The sequence below is a fragment of the Durio zibethinus genome, chromosome 12 (genome assembly GCF_047325235.1).
Source record: "Durio zibethinus cultivar Kanyao isolate XHJ-2024 chromosome 12, ASM4732523v1, whole genome shotgun sequence".
Lineage (NCBI taxonomy): Eukaryota > Viridiplantae > Streptophyta > Magnoliopsida > Malvales > Malvaceae > Durio > Durio zibethinus.
The window spans coordinates 4,834,433-4,854,209 of NC_143173.1; the positions used below are offsets into that span (position 1 = coordinate 4,834,433).

At 31.0% G+C, this 19,777-nt stretch overlaps 1 protein-coding gene and 1 pseudogene across 8 annotated transcripts; both read right to left on the bottom strand.

Annotated features, from left to right (window-relative positions):
• Positions 1–1,950: 1,950 nt before the first annotated feature.
• LOC111296002 (DNA-binding protein RHL1-like) lies at positions 1,951–11,419 on the bottom strand. Of its 8 annotated transcripts, XM_089769188.1 has the most exons (12): positions 10,928–11,417; positions 10,728–10,838; positions 9,719–9,805; positions 9,387–9,598; positions 8,633–8,749; positions 8,249–8,465; positions 6,473–6,509; positions 6,334–6,383; positions 6,110–6,158; positions 3,605–3,639; positions 2,477–2,515; positions 1,951–2,310 (listed from the first exon to the last, which is right to left on the bottom strand). In XM_089769188.1, the coding sequence occupies exons 1-12, from the start codon at positions 11,375–11,377 to the stop codon at positions 2,275–2,277; spliced, it is 1,440 nt and encodes a 479-aa protein (XP_089625314.1). In that variant the 5' UTR covers positions 11,378–11,417; the 3' UTR covers positions 1,951–2,274. The 8 variants fall into 8 exon arrangements, 5 of the variants coding, with proteins under 5 accessions (XP_089625314.1, XP_089625317.1, XP_089625313.1 ...); XR_016346864.1 differs by lacking the exon at positions 6,473–6,509 and having other exon boundaries at positions 10,928–11,418; XM_089769191.1 differs by lacking the exon at positions 3,605–3,639 and having other exon boundaries at positions 10,928–11,418.
• A 763-nt stretch (positions 11,420–12,182) lies between these two features.
• LOC111297898 (NDR1/HIN1-like protein 6 pseudogene) lies at positions 12,183–13,722 on the bottom strand (annotated as a pseudogene).
• Positions 13,723–19,777: the final 6,055 nt, after the last annotated feature.

The following is a 19,777-nucleotide window of genomic DNA, read 5'->3' on the forward strand; positions in this document are numbered from 1 at the left end:
AAAATAAATGTTTAAGAATTTAAATGATTCGAAATAAAAAATTTAAAATTTTATTTATTGTAATAAAATATCAAGTTAATAGCACCCATAGTCCTAAACTTTAACCCAAATTCTACTTTGCTCCCTAAATTTTAAAAAATTTTAATTGGATCTCTAATTACTCAAAGTTATCTTATTTTGGTCATTCCATTTATAGAATCATCTAAGTTGACGACAAATACAGCTAGCACTACTTGATAATGTCAATTAATATCTCACATGACAGATGAGGAACCAAAATAAAATATTTTCAAAGTTTAAGGACTAAAAACAAAATTATCTCAAAATTTTATATGTTTCATACATGTCTTATAAAAATACTAATTTTAAATTATATTTGCATATTTTGTTATAATATAACTTATTAGATAGATTTTTTTAAAATAGAAAATAGATATTCAAAACTTAAAATTAAAAACAAAAAAAATATATTAAAAATATTATTTTACTCATGTCATAATAAAACATATTATTTTCTATCCAAAAAATTATTTTTAAAATATTAAATATCTTTTACTTTATATTTTTAAACATATTTTATAAAATACATTTTATAAAAAGAAAAAATAAAAATGTTTTAAATTATATTTTTTATTTTATATGAATATAAAGTTTTTATATTTTTTAATAGATTAATAAATCTATTTTTGAAAATAATCTAAAAATTTTTACATAATATTTTAACATCATAGAGAGCTTTTATTTAACTTTTCAAGCCAATATAAAATTTTTACTTGATTTTTTAAAATGATACATAATTTTAACAAAATTATTTTCAATTTTTCAACTTAATTTTAATTTTTTAAAAATCTATTTTCTATTAAAAATATTATTGAACTGATAAATCATATCATAATAAAAATTAAAAAATATTTTAAATTATATTATTTTATAAAATATATTTGAAATATATAAAAATCAAAATTTTCTTGAATTATTTTTGTCTTTTCCTTTATTTATTTCTTATAAAATAAATTTGCAAAAGGAAAATAAAAGACATTTAATATTTTAAAATATATATTTTATGGATAGATAATAATATTTTTATTATGATCTATGAGTAAAATAATATTTTTAATAAAAAATAATTTTTAATTTTTAAAATGATATTGAATGTTTTAAAAAAATTGGATTTTTAACTTAATTTTAATTTTTTAAAAAACTATTTTATGTAAAAAATAAAAAATATTACTAATAAATTATATTACAACAGAAAATGTGAAAATATACTTTTAAATTTAATATTGTATAAAATATATATGAAATATATAAAATTTTGAAATAATTTCATCTTAGCTTCTTAAATTTTGAGAAAATTTTATTTTAATCTCTGTTTATTATGTTAAATATTATCCTACGTCGTCATCCTATGATATCAACTGACATTTACCATCAATTTAAATGATCCCACAAACAAAATAATCAAAATAAAACAATTTTAAACAATTAAAAATCCTATTATAACTTTTTAAAATTTTAATAACCAAAATAAAATTAAAATTAAAATTTAATAACTACGAACACTATTAACCCTAAAATATCATAAACTTAAATAATTATTGAAAATTTTCTCCAACGCTCTTTCTTTTTTTTCACCCTTTTGCCCATATTTTGCATTGATTGACATTTTACATACACTCAAATTGCAAGTCCAATTGTGATAATGGCTAGAGAGCTATAAGGTTGAGGTCAAGTATTCTCGATCTTTAAAGAATCAAATACATGTCCAATCCACATTAAATATAAGAAACACCCACTTAATTAAAGTTTTTCCTCAACCAAATCAATAAATTACATACAACTTTTCGTATGTTCATCACAGCCAACCATGCATGGAAAAAGAGTTTAAAATAGTAGGTCCAAAAGATATATCTCCAATTATAGGAATCTGAAACCCTGCAGCAAAAGATATGGCAAAATACCACAATTTAACATGATTAAATTATTATCATTTTTCTCCTAATGCTTTCCTTTCTACCGATATGAGCGACCAAGTGAAGAACTAATCTAATCGTGGAATTTAAAATTTTAACAAGAGTAATAACATAACAATCATGGCTATGCTAATTATCACTAATTTTACATATCAATTGGAAATCTGAGCCCCCCTTTAGAAATCTACCATCAGGGTTCTAAATTTTTCTCCTTGTTTAGTCTTTCTTCATCACTTCGTTTAAGTATATGCTTGAATTTGCTTGGTCATTCCTATATTTACCATAGGGGTATATTGTAATCTCACGCAGTCCAATCTTCATCACTTCCATTAGTATCCTAAATGAGATAAACAAGAAAAAAAAATCGTTAAAATGGACAATAACCATGAAAATTCTGATGCATATGCTGGGGGTGGGCAGGGGAGAGGCTTTTGTTGAGTATTTACTTCTGCTCGATTATGGTAGAAGTTGAAAACTAAATAGAAGCTTATAAGAAGTCTCACCTGTGATGTGCTTGACAATTCTTGGATGTCCTCTTCAACCTAAAAGGTTTATTGGCAGTATTAACCACATTGAATGATAAAGGAACTTGACTTTTGTACATACTTTGTCTAGGAAAAGTAACTGATTCAGACAACTATGGCACAATGAGTAAATTATACTATTAGTCAGCAAACTTGAGTCGAGTTTTTATTTTGGTCACCCAACTACAAAAAAATTCACGATTTAATCACTAATGTTTCTGCAATTTATTTTTAGTCACCCAACTGTTAGATACTAACAGAACGTTAATGTAGCCTTCCACCTATCATATCAATGGCCATATGGCATGGCCATGTCATCTGCAAGGTCATGTGGCAAAGAACACATGACATTACAAAATTTTTAAAACGATAAGAGAAGTTTAAGATTTAAGAGGGAATTTTTTATGGGGGAAAAGACCGCCCAATCAAATAAGAACAAGGAAAGAAAAAAAAAATAGATATGACAAGAAGATATATAAATAAGACAAGAAGAGAGTGAAGAATTACCACTCAACAGTTGCTGATATATGCCAAAAATGATATCTTATTCTTACCACTCCTATCCTTGATTGAATATAAAATTACCAAATGATTCTCTACATAATGGTGTGAACTTTACAAATATAGTTTTCTCTTATATAAGTCAATGCAATTCAGATGGTAAAACGCATCAATAAGATTAGGAATGCTTTCATATGTAAGAGTTGATTTATAATTGCTTAGGCAAGGAGATTTCATGGAAAGAGAATGGGAAGATTGAATTTTAATTTGATAGATTTGGAAATCATTTCATGAACTGAACACAACAACATTAATAGATTGATTCTGTAAGTTCCTCCAAAGTTATTGTAAATTACTTCAAATTTAAAACCAAAAAAAACTTTTCAGTAGCACATAGTAAATTGGTAGTGTTTCAAAGGTTAGTGAGTTTTAACAAATTTCAGGGAGTATCATCAAAATAATGAAATGTGAAAATGGCATTAGACTATGTTTCAGACCAGGGAACTGATTACCACACCATTATCCAAATAGATGGTTGACTTAATGCAAAAACAAAGTACTTCAACATAAAGAAACACCAGAACTTTAAAATATAGACAATGATACCTCAGATTCTTTCTTCTTTCTTTTGATTCCTGATCCTACAATTTCAAAGAAGTCTCTATTACAAATTTAAACAGAAAACAAAATGCTGAAGGAAATTAAAAGCCAATATTTTCAGCAGCATTCATATGTCACAGAGATAAACCTGCACTCTGAATAAGTACTAGAAACCATAAGAATATGCATGCTTACAGTTACTTTTTATGAGAGCTGACGTACATAATTCTAACACAACATTTGTTCTATATAGCCTACCTTGCAACTGCAAACTGATGGCAAAAGGAACCTCCAATTTCTTAAGAAAGTTCTTGAAGATGATTATATACAATGCATGTGCACAAGGACGAAAAAGGGAAAGCAGCCAGCAGTGAAATAATTCTGCCTTTCAGAACATTCACAACATCCTCTATAATATTAAAAATAACTAGATAAATTTATTCAATTAGGAAGGGTATATGGACAAATTCATAAAATCAAACAACAAAAGTGTCGCACCAAATATACTTTTGAGTACCCCTTGATAAAAATTCAATCAAGCAAACAAAATGACGATTATCATCAGTCTTTAGGTTTATCAAATGTTGACCAAATCAGAGATTGGTTTATCTGTCATAGCTGAAATAGTTGAAATTCATCTGCATGGACCTCATTATAGAACTAGAACCTTTTTTCTGAACCTCATAAAAAAACAATTACATCGAACTGCCTCATCAATACCAAACTTATTATTATTGCCTATGCCAGCATGATTGAGCATTTTAAGTTATTGCACATGATCAAATCGGACATTGGCTTATATATCATACATGAAATGGTTCAAAATCATCTTCATAGACATCGTTACAAGAATAAAAACTTATTCATGAACCATATAAATAGGCCATTATGATTCAACTACCTCATCAAGTCCAAAGTCCAAACTTAGATCACCTGTCTTAACTTTAAATCAGATCAGCTCAAAATTGTGACAACAAATATATACTTGGCTTTTTTCAATCCTTTCATGCACAAGAAAGAAATATTGTTAATTCTGACAAACAGATTTACATGACAAGATTAAATTCTCCCTCACCTAGCCTTTCCAGAAAACAGTCAAACAAAAATGTACCCTAATCAAGATGGCAAAGTACTCATCAATGAAATGGCAGCTTAGGCCTTTGATCAATCGAGTGGGTAGCAGCCACTTTAGTAGACAATATATTACTTGAATTAAATGAGTTATGAATGTGGAAATAAAACTAGATAATAAAACATCCAATAAAGTCTTGCCAAGTAAGTTACGAATGAGAAAATAAGAAGTAATTAAAAATCCAATAGTCTTGCCAGATTAATGATATCTTTCAGCAATTGTTCCGCTGAAGTTTTTAGTAGTTTTTAATGATGAATTATAACAATTTTGAGTTTTGAGTTTTGAGTTATTGAATTAGATTTCTCCGGTCATTTATTCTATCTTTGCCTATACTTCCTCTATTTCTGCCCTTTTCGTCCTCTCTCTCTCTCTCTCTCTCTCTCTCTCTCTCTCTCTCTTCCTTTTTTGTCTCTTTCCCTCCCTTGTTCTGTAGCAGAACTCCCACTTTGCCATACCATTTGTTGCTTTTGACCACTTGGCTGCTCTCCCCTTCCCTCGTCCTAACCTTCTATTCATTCTAAGGAGGGACTTTATTTACTGTCTTTGATCCACCGATAATGATTTAGATAAGTGGCTTGTAGCCACTTTTGAAGCTAGGACCTAGCTCCCCAAAATTAGAAGAATAAGCAAGCTTTTGGTACTGAACAGAAGAAAGAAACAGAATAATAGCATTGGAAAAACTAAGTTTATAGGGCTTGGACATTGCAAAAAGATGAAAGGAGAAACAAAGTCACCAAAGAAGAAAAATATTCAAAGATCACAAATATAGCAGCCTCACACCTGTACACAAACCACAGGATGAAGTGTCATTTCTGTAGCAAGGCCGTAACCCAACTGCTGACAGTACTCCATCCACCTCCATAATCGACAACCCAACAATTAGGTGATAGTTTCCCACCCTCACCCAAACCATGGCCTCTTTTTTTCTCATTCAAATGAAAGATTCTGTGAAGATGAGAGGTGCAGCCCCCATCCTTTTATATAAATGGGGTATTACTGGTCAATGGTGAAAAGTATAGGTTAGGCCCTTGTACTCTCTTAGTAGGGGCGAACAAGGTCTAGGTGGCTGGTTCTAAAGTCAAGACAGCAGACCACCCATTTATGGTCAGTCCTAAAATTTTGTACCATCTTTTGGTCCATGCCCCCTTAGGACTGACAGTCAGTCCATTGTAGTCCAAGATCAACCCTAAATCCGATAATTTAAAAAATAATAATAACTATAATTAAAGCAACAGCATTCAATTATTATAAATATAAATAAAAAAATATTGTACCGAATTCATGAATACTACAGGAAAATGGTACTATTGGAAATTATTAACATAGCAGTAGCACATTCATGCATACACAAAGCAAGGGAGAAAAAGAGAGAATCTTACCAGTGGTTTTTTCTTCAATTAATTTTCCCATTTTGTTAGATCCCTCAGTCTACAACACCAAAAGCAGATGCTGCTTGTCAGTATGTAACGTTCATCTCCAATAGTTTCCCAATTTGTTCAACATTCAGCAGTTAAATGACAAGCACAGAGTTGAAAAAGATAAATATTTCAGCGAAAATGCAAAAAGAGAAGAAAAACTGTTGAATATCAAAGCTCAATATAACCTGATCAATCTTCCGTTTGGAATTCTTAAACTGCAACTTCTTACGAGGAACTGAAAGCACACAATAGGGAAACAAATCATAAATCTTAATAATCTTTCACAATATTTATAATGGGAAAAGCAAGCGGGAAAGAGGCAACCTTTTGAGGATGAAGATTTATCTGAACCCTTTGATCGCTTCAGAATTAAAGCAATATTATTAGAACATAAAAACTTTTAATATTGAAAACCACATTTTACTATGTAAGCAAACCATACTTTTCAATGAGTAATTAGACAACTTGAGGGCAAAAGTAAAAAATGTATGGACCATTAGTCCATTACCAATCAAGGAAATTAGAAAGAACTTATTAGGAAATTTTGAGACCAAATTGCTTGGCATATCCTAACTACATGGGTGCAAGTGAAATATTTCTATTTTTTGACTATTACTCTACGAACAAAGCAATTAACTTCTACTGGAAGCAGAGACAAATTATTATAGCTACATAGCAGAGAGTCATGGGCAGTAACAATTGATATGTTCAGCATAAAGACCTACAAGGAAAAAGAGAGAGAGAGAGTATGATTCCAGTCTCTGTGGTGTTACCACTCACTCAAAAGGAGGAGGAAAGGTGTCAGGGTGCCCTTGCAAATCTCCACCAGAAATTTACACAGAAATATCACACAAAAAGCTAACATTATTAATATCATGACAAACAATGTTTGACATATGCAAACTTCCTTATATAAACTCATGTAACTTGACAATTACTAAATTCCACCTTTAACCAGGTCAGAAGTTTAATTTATCATGGTTGAACTTGAAAGTATGATTATGTACAAAAAATAAAGTGATAGATGCACAAAACATGCTTCATATATTTGTTTGAGCTTCACCTATACACTGCACGGTAGGCCCAGACACTTCCATACTTCAACACCCTATGCTAATTACAGGGATCAACTATCTCACGAACCAAAATTGAAGTGTATGATTATGGATGGTTGTGCAAAAACAGAGCTTGTCTACGAGAAAATCATTGGCTTAAGAGGAAGGAAACTTTTTGAAGTTTTTTACTGCATTCAGTAGGAGACATAGGTACTCAACAATGTCAAGCACCTGGAGGGATACAGTAGATCTAAAAGCGTCTAAATTCATAGATGTGGATTGATCACGATTAATCACCACCCTTCTTTTCTTTCCCCAAGCAAGGACATAGCATAAAATTTTAAACATGATCTTACACAGGAATGCCAGATGTACTCAGTTCATAAATTTCAAGAAAAAAATAACAAACCTATCCAAAGAGCAATATATACAAGATTCTAAGATTGGCATGCCCTCCTTAACTTTTATACTTTCACTTGCATCCATAAATTTTTTATATACTTTCAACTATAATAGAGTTCAAACTTTACACAAAATGGAGCTGAAAATAGAATCTGTTCTACCCCTAAACCATAAGACAATAATAGCTAGTTTAGACTTTGTACGATTACTCAACAGCACTTACTATATGTTCCTTTATCTTTGGAGCTCCCTCAGAAATAAAATCTATTAACCTAAAATGTTTAATAAAAGCTACTGTCATTGCATTTGCTATACTATGATAGAGACTAGTGTCATCTAACAGAAAGCATCCTAACCCTTACTGGGTCCAGATAGAAATTTTCACAATCTGCGAAGAAATACAATACCGACATCGATAGCATTTTGACATTGCTGCGTACGATAAACAAGTGCAAACATTCTTAAGAACAGGCACAAATAAACATTAGAAAATCCATGATGCAATGCACAACCATCCCAAATGCATTCACATAGCCAGTACCCATGTCATACAATCAGGTAATAGGAAAAAAAAAGAGCATCCAATGAAGTTAAACTAAATAAAGCAACTTCTCTTATCATACTAATGATTATTTTGCCATACCTTTTCTTCCACTTTCTTAAACAGTGTAGATATGTTAGCTTGAACAAGTGAACCACGATTTGTGTTTAAATTTTCCTTAGATTTAGTCACTGTAACAGTTGACTGAGATGTTTTTCTGAACTTGGTCGCTGACATTAGAGAAGTTTGGTTTTGTTTGGAGACCCGGTTATCTTCTTTAGTATCAGAACCAAGAACCACAGGAATGGAACTAATAGTCTGTAACTATTAGTTAAGGAACCAAAAACCAGAAGCTGAGGAATAATTTAAGTAATTAAATAGAGGAAAAATGAAGCTCTATAATTCAATATTCTGCCTGCAGCAATGATGCAACAGGAAAACGCAATTGGATAATGAAAAACAATCAAGATATGCTAAATCAGGATATTTCCAATAGTATCAGTTTCAGTTAAATCAAGTTTCATGCTAACTTCCTTCTCTTCTCCATCTAATGGTTCAGCATCACTTCTGACAGGGTCATCCTCGGAAGAAGCCTCAGAAAATCTAAATTAACACAAGAAGTCAAAGATGAATTCAACTTCCGAAACCTCTAACATATAAATGCTAACTTAGATACTCTTAAACTTAATAAAGGGAATAGATTAGAAAAGATAAATTATGGAGAAATGGAAGTGCCAATAGAACCTCAATAAATGGACAACAACATAATTATTATTGGTACTTATCAAAAGCCAACAGAAGTACATAACAATCCCAGGGAATCCCATTCAACAAAAGTATGTGAGCAGAAATGTGTTCTATATGCTCTAATATTACTAATGAATGGAACTGTTCATCACAGTTATATCATACAGAACACAATTATGGTTGATTACATTCAGGTCTAAGAGTCATTCGTTTCAATATATCACCATATGAGAAGAGAACAAATGTAGCCATCCTGATAAATGCTCTGCAGGGAGAGAAATCATTTCTAAGTTCTACTACCTCCAAATTAGTTGCTTAACAAAAATTCTATCTACTGGATCCACCAGAGAAGAAAAGACTTATTTCTACAATCATAAATTAATAATGAGCCAATATAGCTTTATATTTCACAGATAAATGGATCAGATAACTACAGAAATCTTTAAATCAAGAAAGACTGCATGTAAAATAAAACAAAAAGTTAGAATTGTACTTGAATCTTTTGCCAGCATTTCTTGCAGAGTGCCGAGTTGGTGTCACTTCCATCTTAACTTTCAAGTTGTTGTCATCATCTGATAAAGAATCTCCAGACTCAGTATCAAGGGACTCTACTTCAACCCGTTTTATTTCTGTTCTAGGAATGCCTTGCTTGTTAACAGATGCCACCCCAGCACCACCTTTAAAGTCATATTCCATCAGATGTCCCTGAAAGCAAAAATTAACAGTGATGAAGATTAATAATGGAGCTTATCCACAAGTCACACGAAACACGGTAGAGTAAAATAAGCATTCAAACATGAGAAACTATTAGAAAAAGAAACCAACCTCACACAGTTCCTTTGGAAAATCAAGCCGTGCTTCTTCTGGGTTCTCATCTTTTTTCCCAATCCACCATGCATCGGAGAATACAATCTGGAAATATCAGATTCTAGTGCTGATTTAGAAAACATGAACATGCTCCAAAGCCATAGTTGATAAGGGTAGATGCCAGCGTGACAGTGAAAAGAAATAATAACCAATGAACATAAGTGTTTGGAAAACATGATGACTCATGAGGCAAAAGAAGAATGGTATATTTTCAAACTTATAAGGCCTGGAACTTTCTGATATGGAAAACAATTTTAACATATTGGGCCTGCTGGCATCCCAGGATCATACAGCTAAGCACTCAACCAAGGAAAAGCTAGAAGGGTGTAGTTTATACGTGCACAAAATTTGAGCATATATAATCTACTCTAAGTAGTAAAGGATGTAGATAAAACAAAAAACAAAACATAAACGTAACTAAGTTTTTTCTTTTGTAATTTGGAAATGTCCATGAAAATGAAAACTCAAGTTACATACAACTAGAAAGAACAATGGCTTAGTAGAAATTGCATTTCCTCAAGTATACCAAATATTATTCACCCTAGGGAGATACAAAAACTAACGAGTATTGAAGCTTATGGTTGAATTTATCTAGGGGTACTGTCAGACAATCTTAGCATTATCCATCCAACTCAATATTCAAAGCATCCACATTACGTAGAACATCAATAGTTCCTAATATCCCGAGAAATACAGTATTAGTTAGAAGTCAGGGACTTTCAACGTGAAGGTCTCAACTCTCAAGTTCAAACATCCAAAATAATAGGATGTAAAGTTTATAGAAAGAGAAATCTACCCTCAGTTGCATATCATCTTAAACCTAATTCATCGCCATATGTTAAAAGAATTTAGTTCAAAGAAACAGCAATTCCTAACTTGGTACAAAAACTGGTTGAACAATAATTCCCAGAACAGAAACTAATAAAAAAATCAATAAAAGGATAAAACATAAAACAAAAGAACGAACCATGTTGTCAAAATAATCCTCACACATAACGTTCTTCCCACCACGAGAGAAGAGCAAACTCAGATACCTATTCTTGGGATACACAATTGTACCAAACAACTTCATTTGACCCTAAAAACCCAAACAATTTCCAATATTAGATTTTATAAACCCCTAAAAGATTCAACACAACTTATGATTTGGAATTAAAATTTCTAAACCTGAGGGAAATCAAGGTAGAGGGTAGGGTTTTTGGAGCCCAAATTCTTGAGTTCGCCGATCTTGCCACCAGAGATGGGAGCAAGGAGACCGGGGAAAGAGAAAAGGAAACGGTTTTTCCTTTGAGATTTCCTGAGAATATCTTTGCCATGGTGCTTTATTACTTGCTTCGACGGGCTGAGAGGAACGTAAGATTTTGGCGCGGCCGATATCTCGGAAAGCAAGTTGTTTCTGAAAGCCAATTTCTTCAGTCTTCTCCGCTCTGTGGCTTCTGGGGTTTCTGCAGTCCGTGGCTTCTTTGAAGAGGAAGCTCGCACCATTTTTCTCTGGATTGAGATTTGGAAATGGAAAAAGAGTATTGCTTTTTTCGTGATATTGCTGCACAATAGCTTGAAGGGGAGGCGGGAAGTTGTAATTGTTTTTCTGCCTTTTTCAGCCTTCTCGTGATGCATAGCCTACTTTTTTGGTTAAAGTCTGATAGTTAAATCATACCAAATGTTTAAACAGGTTAGTAGCCAAATGTTAAGGTGGTTACAAAGCACCAACGTATGATTACGCAAGTGCTAAGGAGATTTATTTTTTTTAAATAAAATTTTAATTTTGAGTTTTATAAATAAAAAATATAAATTTAAGAGGTTTTATTTTTTTTATGAGATTTAACTCAATTCGATTATGAATTAATTAAAATTAAAAATGATTACAGATACGAAAAGATCCCAATTAAAAAAAATGGTTACTAAACTTTGGAAAGTATTTGTAATATTTATATGATTTTGTTAATTAACATAGTATTGGAATAGTCATTTAGAGTTATATTTATTATCATTTAGAGTTAATCAATAATTATTATGTTAATTAATAAATTTATAATTCAAATATCATATTAAAATTTTTTAAAATTTAATTATTATATTAAATATTTCATTATAATTTAAAATCATTAGTAATATTTATTTTTTTAATAATTATAAGATTATATATTATCAATAATAATAAATTTATAAGCTCTGGAACTATTTTCCATTTATAAGTATATAAATAAATTTATAAACTCTGTATCTATAAACATAGGACTTATATTTATGCATCCTTATGTATTCAAAAAATATATTTAAAATTAATTTTTTATAAAGTATCACTATATGATTTATTAATTGTGTATAACATTAATATAAGACATTATATCAAATATAAATATAAATTCTTTATTTAGACCCTAGCTAAAATTAAATCTTTGACTTTTGACTAGTACTTTACTAAGCCGAGTCCTTTAAGCATTCTTTATTAGATGAAACGGAGCATCACATGCCAATTGATTTCTGCATGCATCACATGCCAACTGAATTCTGCTTGTTGTTTGTCAAAGAGAAATCAAGTTGTTGACCTACTTACACTGCGTAGAAGAGCAAGCTTTTTGGCCATTTTTCGTTTTCCCTTTTAGTTAATTTTCTTTTTCCCTTTTAGTTAATTTTCTTTTATGCATGAGGGTGATTCTAAGAATTTTTTTCTAAAAAACACCAACAAATATGAAAATGATGAATTTCTTTAAAAAAAAAAAAACCTTAGTGACACGAATATAGTGCAAAAACAAAATTTTCACCCGAAAAAAGGGTCAAAGACCTTGCTATCAGAAAATTAGAAAGCTGAAGAACAATAAGAACAGACAAGTTAAAGTTTCAGACTGAATTCGCAGTCACTAGCTTTAATGCTAATGATATTGTCAGCAGATAAACTATCAACCACCAACTTGCATTCTACCAAGATCCCCATCTTCCTCATTTTCAACTTCCCAAGTTTGATTGCTACAGGGGCATCAACCTTGAGATCCAGGGGGATCTGTCCTGTTTGCTGCTGCTGTTGCAAGGCCGACATCAAAGTGCTTCCAGTTCCAGACTCTGTTTGTCCTGTTAAAACCACATCCAACTTTGTTATGTTCTGGTGGCCTTGGTAGAACTTTGGCAGTGACCCTTCACACAGCTTTGAGTTTGTGTACCAGACGCTTAATCGCCCTCCTTGCTCGTAGTATATTCCGATTTTCTTGTTGGGATTATTGGCTGTGATCTTGACTTCGAATTTTGCATACAAGGTCATATCAAAGTTGAGCGTCAAATCACTTATTCTCAGGCTGTCAATAGAGTATTTGGGGAGTTTTGGGCGGAAGACAAGGTAAAGAATGCCAACAGTGGCACCAAGGATTATCACGAGGAGGACAATGAGACTTATTGTCCAACATATGCACTTGCAACAACAGCTCTTCTTCTTCGGTGTCCTTGTGGGAATCACAGGAATGGTACGTTGTGGCGGTCCTGGCGGAGGCTGCTGCACCGGGCTCCCTTTTTCCGATGTAGCAGAGCCAGGAGGCACCAGAAGCGCCGTCGGAGCTGGCGCTTCAACACCCATCACAGGATGAATTTTCTGCTGCTCTGTCATAATAACTAAACTAGTATTCCTTCCAGCTTTCTTTCTTCAATCTGGTTTCAACTCTCCTAATATGATAAAGCCATGGTAAAATATTGGAAGCATCATAATATATTAGCTAGAAATTGACTTTGGTTTCTTATTTGATTTGGCTTTAAACGTAGACATGTGCTTGTCTCTTATGTCTTGATTTGTCCTTCGATGGATGAAACTTTCGGGTTCAAAAGTCTAACCTGCTTAACCTAATAACAACATATACAAAACAAAACATGCGGGGTAGTTCAGCTAAGTAACAAGAAACCACCCTCCAGTACCTTGTAAGTAACATTTATTTTATTCAATGCCCTCTTCTAAGACTTTACAAAGTGCATTACAAGCCTGTTAGATGTTTGTAGTTGGGGCTTGCACATTTGGATAAGCTCGACAATTCTTATATTTGTACGTATAAAATATTGATAATTTATGTATTCGTATCATATATTACATAAAAATTGTATTACAATTCGTATTGATATAAAAAACTCAAAATGCATTTTTTTTTTTTTGTTGAATGAATATATGGTTTTTAATAAAATTTTATTTTTGTATCTTTTTTCATATTAATTATCATATGGTATTTTAAATGGCCATATCTATATTAGGGAAAGGATTCAAGCAACATTTTATTTTAGTGGGTAAGATTCTCTTTAAATTTATACCAAACACTTGAATAAAATCTTTACCTTCATTTAAAAGAATGAGGCCAAGTGAAAGAGAAACGAGCATCGATTGAAAATAAATCCTAATTAAGCGATTGAAAAGCAATAATAGTACTTAATATCCAGTTAATTTCTCAGCTGGAAAAAGAATTTAAAACATTGGTGAAGGCCACATCAATGCTCATACAGACAGAATTATAACTGCAATTTTCATGCATAACTCATAAGAGGCAATGCATACACTAGTGTTTTACCAAAAAATATTTTTTTTATTCAGAGGCAATCTATCCAATCTTCTTGATGTTGGCAGTCAAACCAGGGGCTATGTAAAATCTTCCAAGGCTTTTTTGTTTTTACAGGAGATAAAAATTATAAAATCATTAGAAAATGAGCAAATTTAGCTCTTTTACAAATTAAATGGAACTTTAATTTTATGTATAACATATTTGAGAGTAACAGAAAATTAAATTGATAGATAGAGTTTAGTTCGGTAATTTTATATAACTACCCTTAAGAGGTGATATCTAATAAATTTAATATTCAAATGTCTCACACATCCAATCCTTTGCTTGTATACTCAAGTTGCAGCCTCTTTTGTACCAAAAAAAATAATAAATTGAAAGCAAAATTACAGATAACATACATGTAGGAAAATTATTCCATTCACTGCTAGGCAAAATCAAAAACAGGATAGGAAAATTGTAGTACTCTTGCTGTTTTGTTGAATTGCATGAAATCAAATGGGATTGCCAAGTCACAAAATCTGGTCATTTGACTCTCTGTCAACCAAATGAAAGAAGGAAAACATATATTGTAGCATCCTACAAATTGGGACAAGAAATGAAAAATAATGGCAACAGGAAGAAAATCAAAAGAAAATGTTTTCTACTGACAAGAGTTGTGCAGTCAACATATAATGTTTTCTACTGATAAAAAACATGTTTAGACATGGTTGCCACTAGCAAGCTTGCTAAATGTTTTGAAGATGCATAACACTGGGAAGAAAAGGTTCATATTATAGCACCTAAGTCTTGCCTTTTCTTCTCAAGACTCGTTTTTATACTTCTTTGCTTTATTTTAAAGCTTCAAACCAGGCATTACACACTTCAAATCTATCAAAAAAAGAATGCTTAAGGATAACCGGCAATGTTTTTCATGTACAAATAAGATTTCCCAATAGGAGAACCTGGAAAGTAATTTAATAGGACGAGATTGTAGGAATCAGTGGGCTTCAAAATGAAAATTACAACTATCAGCTTAGATGAGCCTAGCATAATTCGAATTGACCAACCATCACAACTAAATGTTCTTTTTTCAGAGAAATCTTATTGGATAGGGATGCCAATAGAGCAGATATTTGTTATTTTTTAGGTATTTGTATCTAAATTTGATTAATATTTATGATATTCGAATTGGTTTAAATTTAGCATCACTATAATCCGTTTAAATAAACACTATTAATTTAAATATTGAAATCTTTTAAACTATCCGATTACTTAAACTTTTATCAAAATATAAAATAAATAAGAATTAAATTTAAAATTTAAATTCACTTTTAATTAGTAACAAATAAAAGTTATTTCTTAAGATTCAAAATCTTCCACAAGTATAAAATTTTACATTTTTTACATATGTAAACAAGTAATGCATTTGAATATCCGTTACTATTTATTAAAATATAAATGGACTCAATTATTGAATATCCAAATAATACTATCCATATTCCGTTTGAATTCGTCACAAATAGCAAATCTTTTATCTAAATCCGTTAATTATCTATTTATTTACTATCTATTATCATCATTTTTATTGAAGACTCCTTCTAATTAACTCTTGTTCCCATGTTAATAGAATCCCATAGCAGTATATTTTAATTCAGAGCCATGCTAATTTATATATGAATGGACATTCATTTGTGCATTCATTTTTTATACAAAGGAAAGTATAACTTAAGGATAGAAGAAGAAATTGCAGGTATTAGAACTTGAACCCTAAACGTGCTGAATACCATCACTTAAAGGTGACTACATAAATTAACTGAACTTGCTTTGGGTTCCGTTTAGACATTCATTGAATGTGTACATTTTAATAGAGCAATTCAATCTAAATTTCTCTACAAGTTTTTTAAATTCAGTTGGTCAATTTAATGTCATCCTCGTTATATGTTTGTAGATACATAAACACTAGAAAGCCATAATCTGAGCACCAATGGACTAGAAACTTGTATACTATCTAAACTTTTTGCTTATATAATCTTTTGGTCTCACAAGGAGAGGCCATTTTCTTGAAAAGGCCAATTTTACTAAAGATCTTTCAAGCCCATGCATAATAAAATTAAGGTATTGAGACTTTAAAATAGGTATGTGCTACTTGAAGGGTTTTTTTTTTTTTTTTTTTAATTTGAACAAGGGATTCCTTTTCAAAACTATCTTCCAAGTAAGCAAGAACGACCATGAAATTGCCAAGTTGCTTTCAACTTAAAAGATGAATTTTCTAAATACACCCCTAAAAATACTCTTCGTACCCCATCATAAAATACACCTAAACTTAAAATACAAATTAATATATTTACTCATGACACCTTTTCTCAACATTTTATATTTTCAGTTATACCCTTTAAATCCATCCTTTTTTCTCTTTTCTTTGTTATCTTAATTTTCCCTTTAAACCCACCCCAAATTCAATTCAAAACCATCAAACAAATCCTTAAATCACAAGTTTTTCTACTATTCAATCTATCCAAGGTAAGATTTAATTGTTGTTGTTGATTTATTTGGCTAATTTTTTAAGGTTTATAATCTATGTTTGCAATTTTTTTAGTGAAATCAAGAATTATAGAAATAGATTTCCATAACTTTTTAAAGGATTTCTAAAATTTATTTTCAACATTTTTTAAGTGTTTATGGATATCAATTTTGTAAGCCATATAAAGCTTACGAAAATGGATTTTTGCAAGCTCTTAAAGGTATATGAAAATCCATTTTCGTAAGTTCATAATTGAAATAAATGTCATTTAAGTTATGTAGGTTTACTAAATTGTTGCATTTTATATTATGTCACAACAAATATAGCTTGAATGAGAGGTAAAGGCATCGACAAAGGTGATAGACATACGGCAGTAGATCTTGATCCAAGTCAGAGTGCCTAAGAAGATGATAATGAGCCAACTAAAGACTGTGAAGGAGAATATATTCCACAGGCCCAGCCTACCACTCATAATGAGGAACCCACCACCCACAAGCATCATAATAGGAGTAAAGGTGATAATGCAGAGCAAGTTTCTCAATGTTTTCTTGGAAGCTTGATCAATACGTCTATCCTTAGGAGTTTTGAATCTCATGTTGCATTGCAAATATGAAATGGTCACGTAATTATTTAAATCATATAATATAATATGACGGTGTTAGTTTATGTTTGTAAAATGAATTAGTGGATTGTTGTTGTTGTTGTTGTTGTTGTTGTTATTGATTTTGTTTATGTTGTTAATGTTGTTTACGTTGTTGTTATTGTTACATGAGTGAGATCTATTGAAATCGATTAATCATGGACCTAAATTACAATAATGGCATCTAGACAATGCTCGTAGATGTATCTAAGCCAATTTCAGTCAAGTCAAGGTTGGATTCACTTATTAACAGCACCTATAATTTGATGAATAATATAGTAGTATTAGCTTTTGTTGAAAAGTCGTAGTTTAAAACCAACACTTTTCATCTACCATTTAAAAAGATGACCATTACATTGGATGATATGTTCTTAATTCTACACATACCAATCACTAGGATTAATCAATACACAATTTGTTAGGTTACTTAGAGTTTTTGCGTTTGAGGTTGCAATTGAGACTAATAGGGTTCATGAACCTACTATTAGGTTATAATGGCTGTGGAATACTTTTAAAAATGTAACAAATGCATCAGATGATCAAGCAATGGAGTATACATCCAAAGCTTTTTTACTCCATTTGCTATGATGTATGTTATTCATTAACAATAAGGCAATAAAAGTATTGATAATGCATTTAACCCAATTGAGCAACCTCAATGCCAATAATAGGTATGCTTGGGGGAAAGCTTGCCTAACATATTTTATAGGTAGTTTGGTATTACAAGCAAGGCAAACATGGATTAGATCGTTGGTTTTCTAAAACTTCTACAAGTATGTATTTTTGTTAGTCACAATATATGTTATAATTATTTGCTTGTTTATTATTAAACGAACTTATAATTAATGATTACTCATGTATTTCATGTAGATGTGGATTTACAAGCACTTTCCATCACTAAGTCCAATAGGCATATTAACATATACAAATGATCAACAACAGGCTCAACAATGAAAAGCTTGTATTTATGCTAATATGTATTGAGAACCATAGTTGATAGTCAAGAGGAATATCCATTGCATGATATTGCATTTTTAATAGGATGTATCAAGTTTAGGGCCATCGTAGAGCCATATCATCAAGAGAGGATTTTATGATAATTTGGATTTGTACAGACCATTCTTCTGACCCTTTTGGCCCTTTTCTGAGTTAAAGTTCATCGTCCAACATGCATGATATTGCATATAGCTTTCTAAACCAATATGGAAGAGATATGATATGCATATTGTGTCGACTGAGCATCGAGGGCAAAGATATAAAAACCAAGGCAAGTGTTCATCGAATTGTGATGCTTGGTTTACATCAATTACACATCGTCTAATTCATAATTTAAAACATAGATCCAGATTTCAATCTCAACTAATCGATATGACATATATTAGTGTATTGTAAATCATAATTTTATGAGTTTTAGGTTGTTAATTGCTTTGTTAATTTTAATTATATGTTATTGATATTGATTACCTTATTAATATTTTGTAGCGAAGCTCAAGCACTTTGTCTATTTTTAAGAATGTTTTATCTAGTGGATTGTAGCAAAATGTCAATTATGGAAAGACGCAGTTACAAAACACATGCTATATTGTTTAGGTTATCATTGTAGCAAACAATAATAGTCAGTATAGACTAGCAGTATCGCATCAAACATCAAACTCCTACACCATCATTTCAAGCAATCTGACTACTTTTACCCATTTAATTTAGGCCATCAACATCAACATATGCACCATTAGTGCTTGTTTCATCCCAATCACAGCAACGATGATAGCATCAGCTTTACCCACGAGTTCTCTTTCACTACATAGACAATAGTATTGGCCCTACTTAAAAGCTTCCCACCCATTACATGGACAATAGCATAATCGCTCATCCATAATGTGTATATTTGATTCAAGAGATCAAAGGAAAGAGAGTATAGTATTGATATTGTGGAGTAGGGTAATGATTTTGTATCTTTATTATTTTTATTTAATAAAGTATGTTTATAAATCATTGAATAGATTATGTTGTATTTTTAAAACATCCATTAGATAAACTTCAATATAACATATCCCATTAGATAACATGATCAACATATATACAACATTAATATAAACTATTAACATATACATTAATCTGCTTAACATTCCTAAACAAGTATTCTAAATAATTAATCAATTTGTATTATTTCTTAGTTACCACATCAAAATTTGTACTAAATAATAACTTGAAATTCTCTGTGCGAGGTACATATGGAATCTTTCACCCTTGAACACAACTATAATGAATCTTACACCAATTGCATGCAATTGAAGGTATTGGTGAGAACGTCTTCATTAATACTTACACCAAATAAAAACGATAAGTATAAT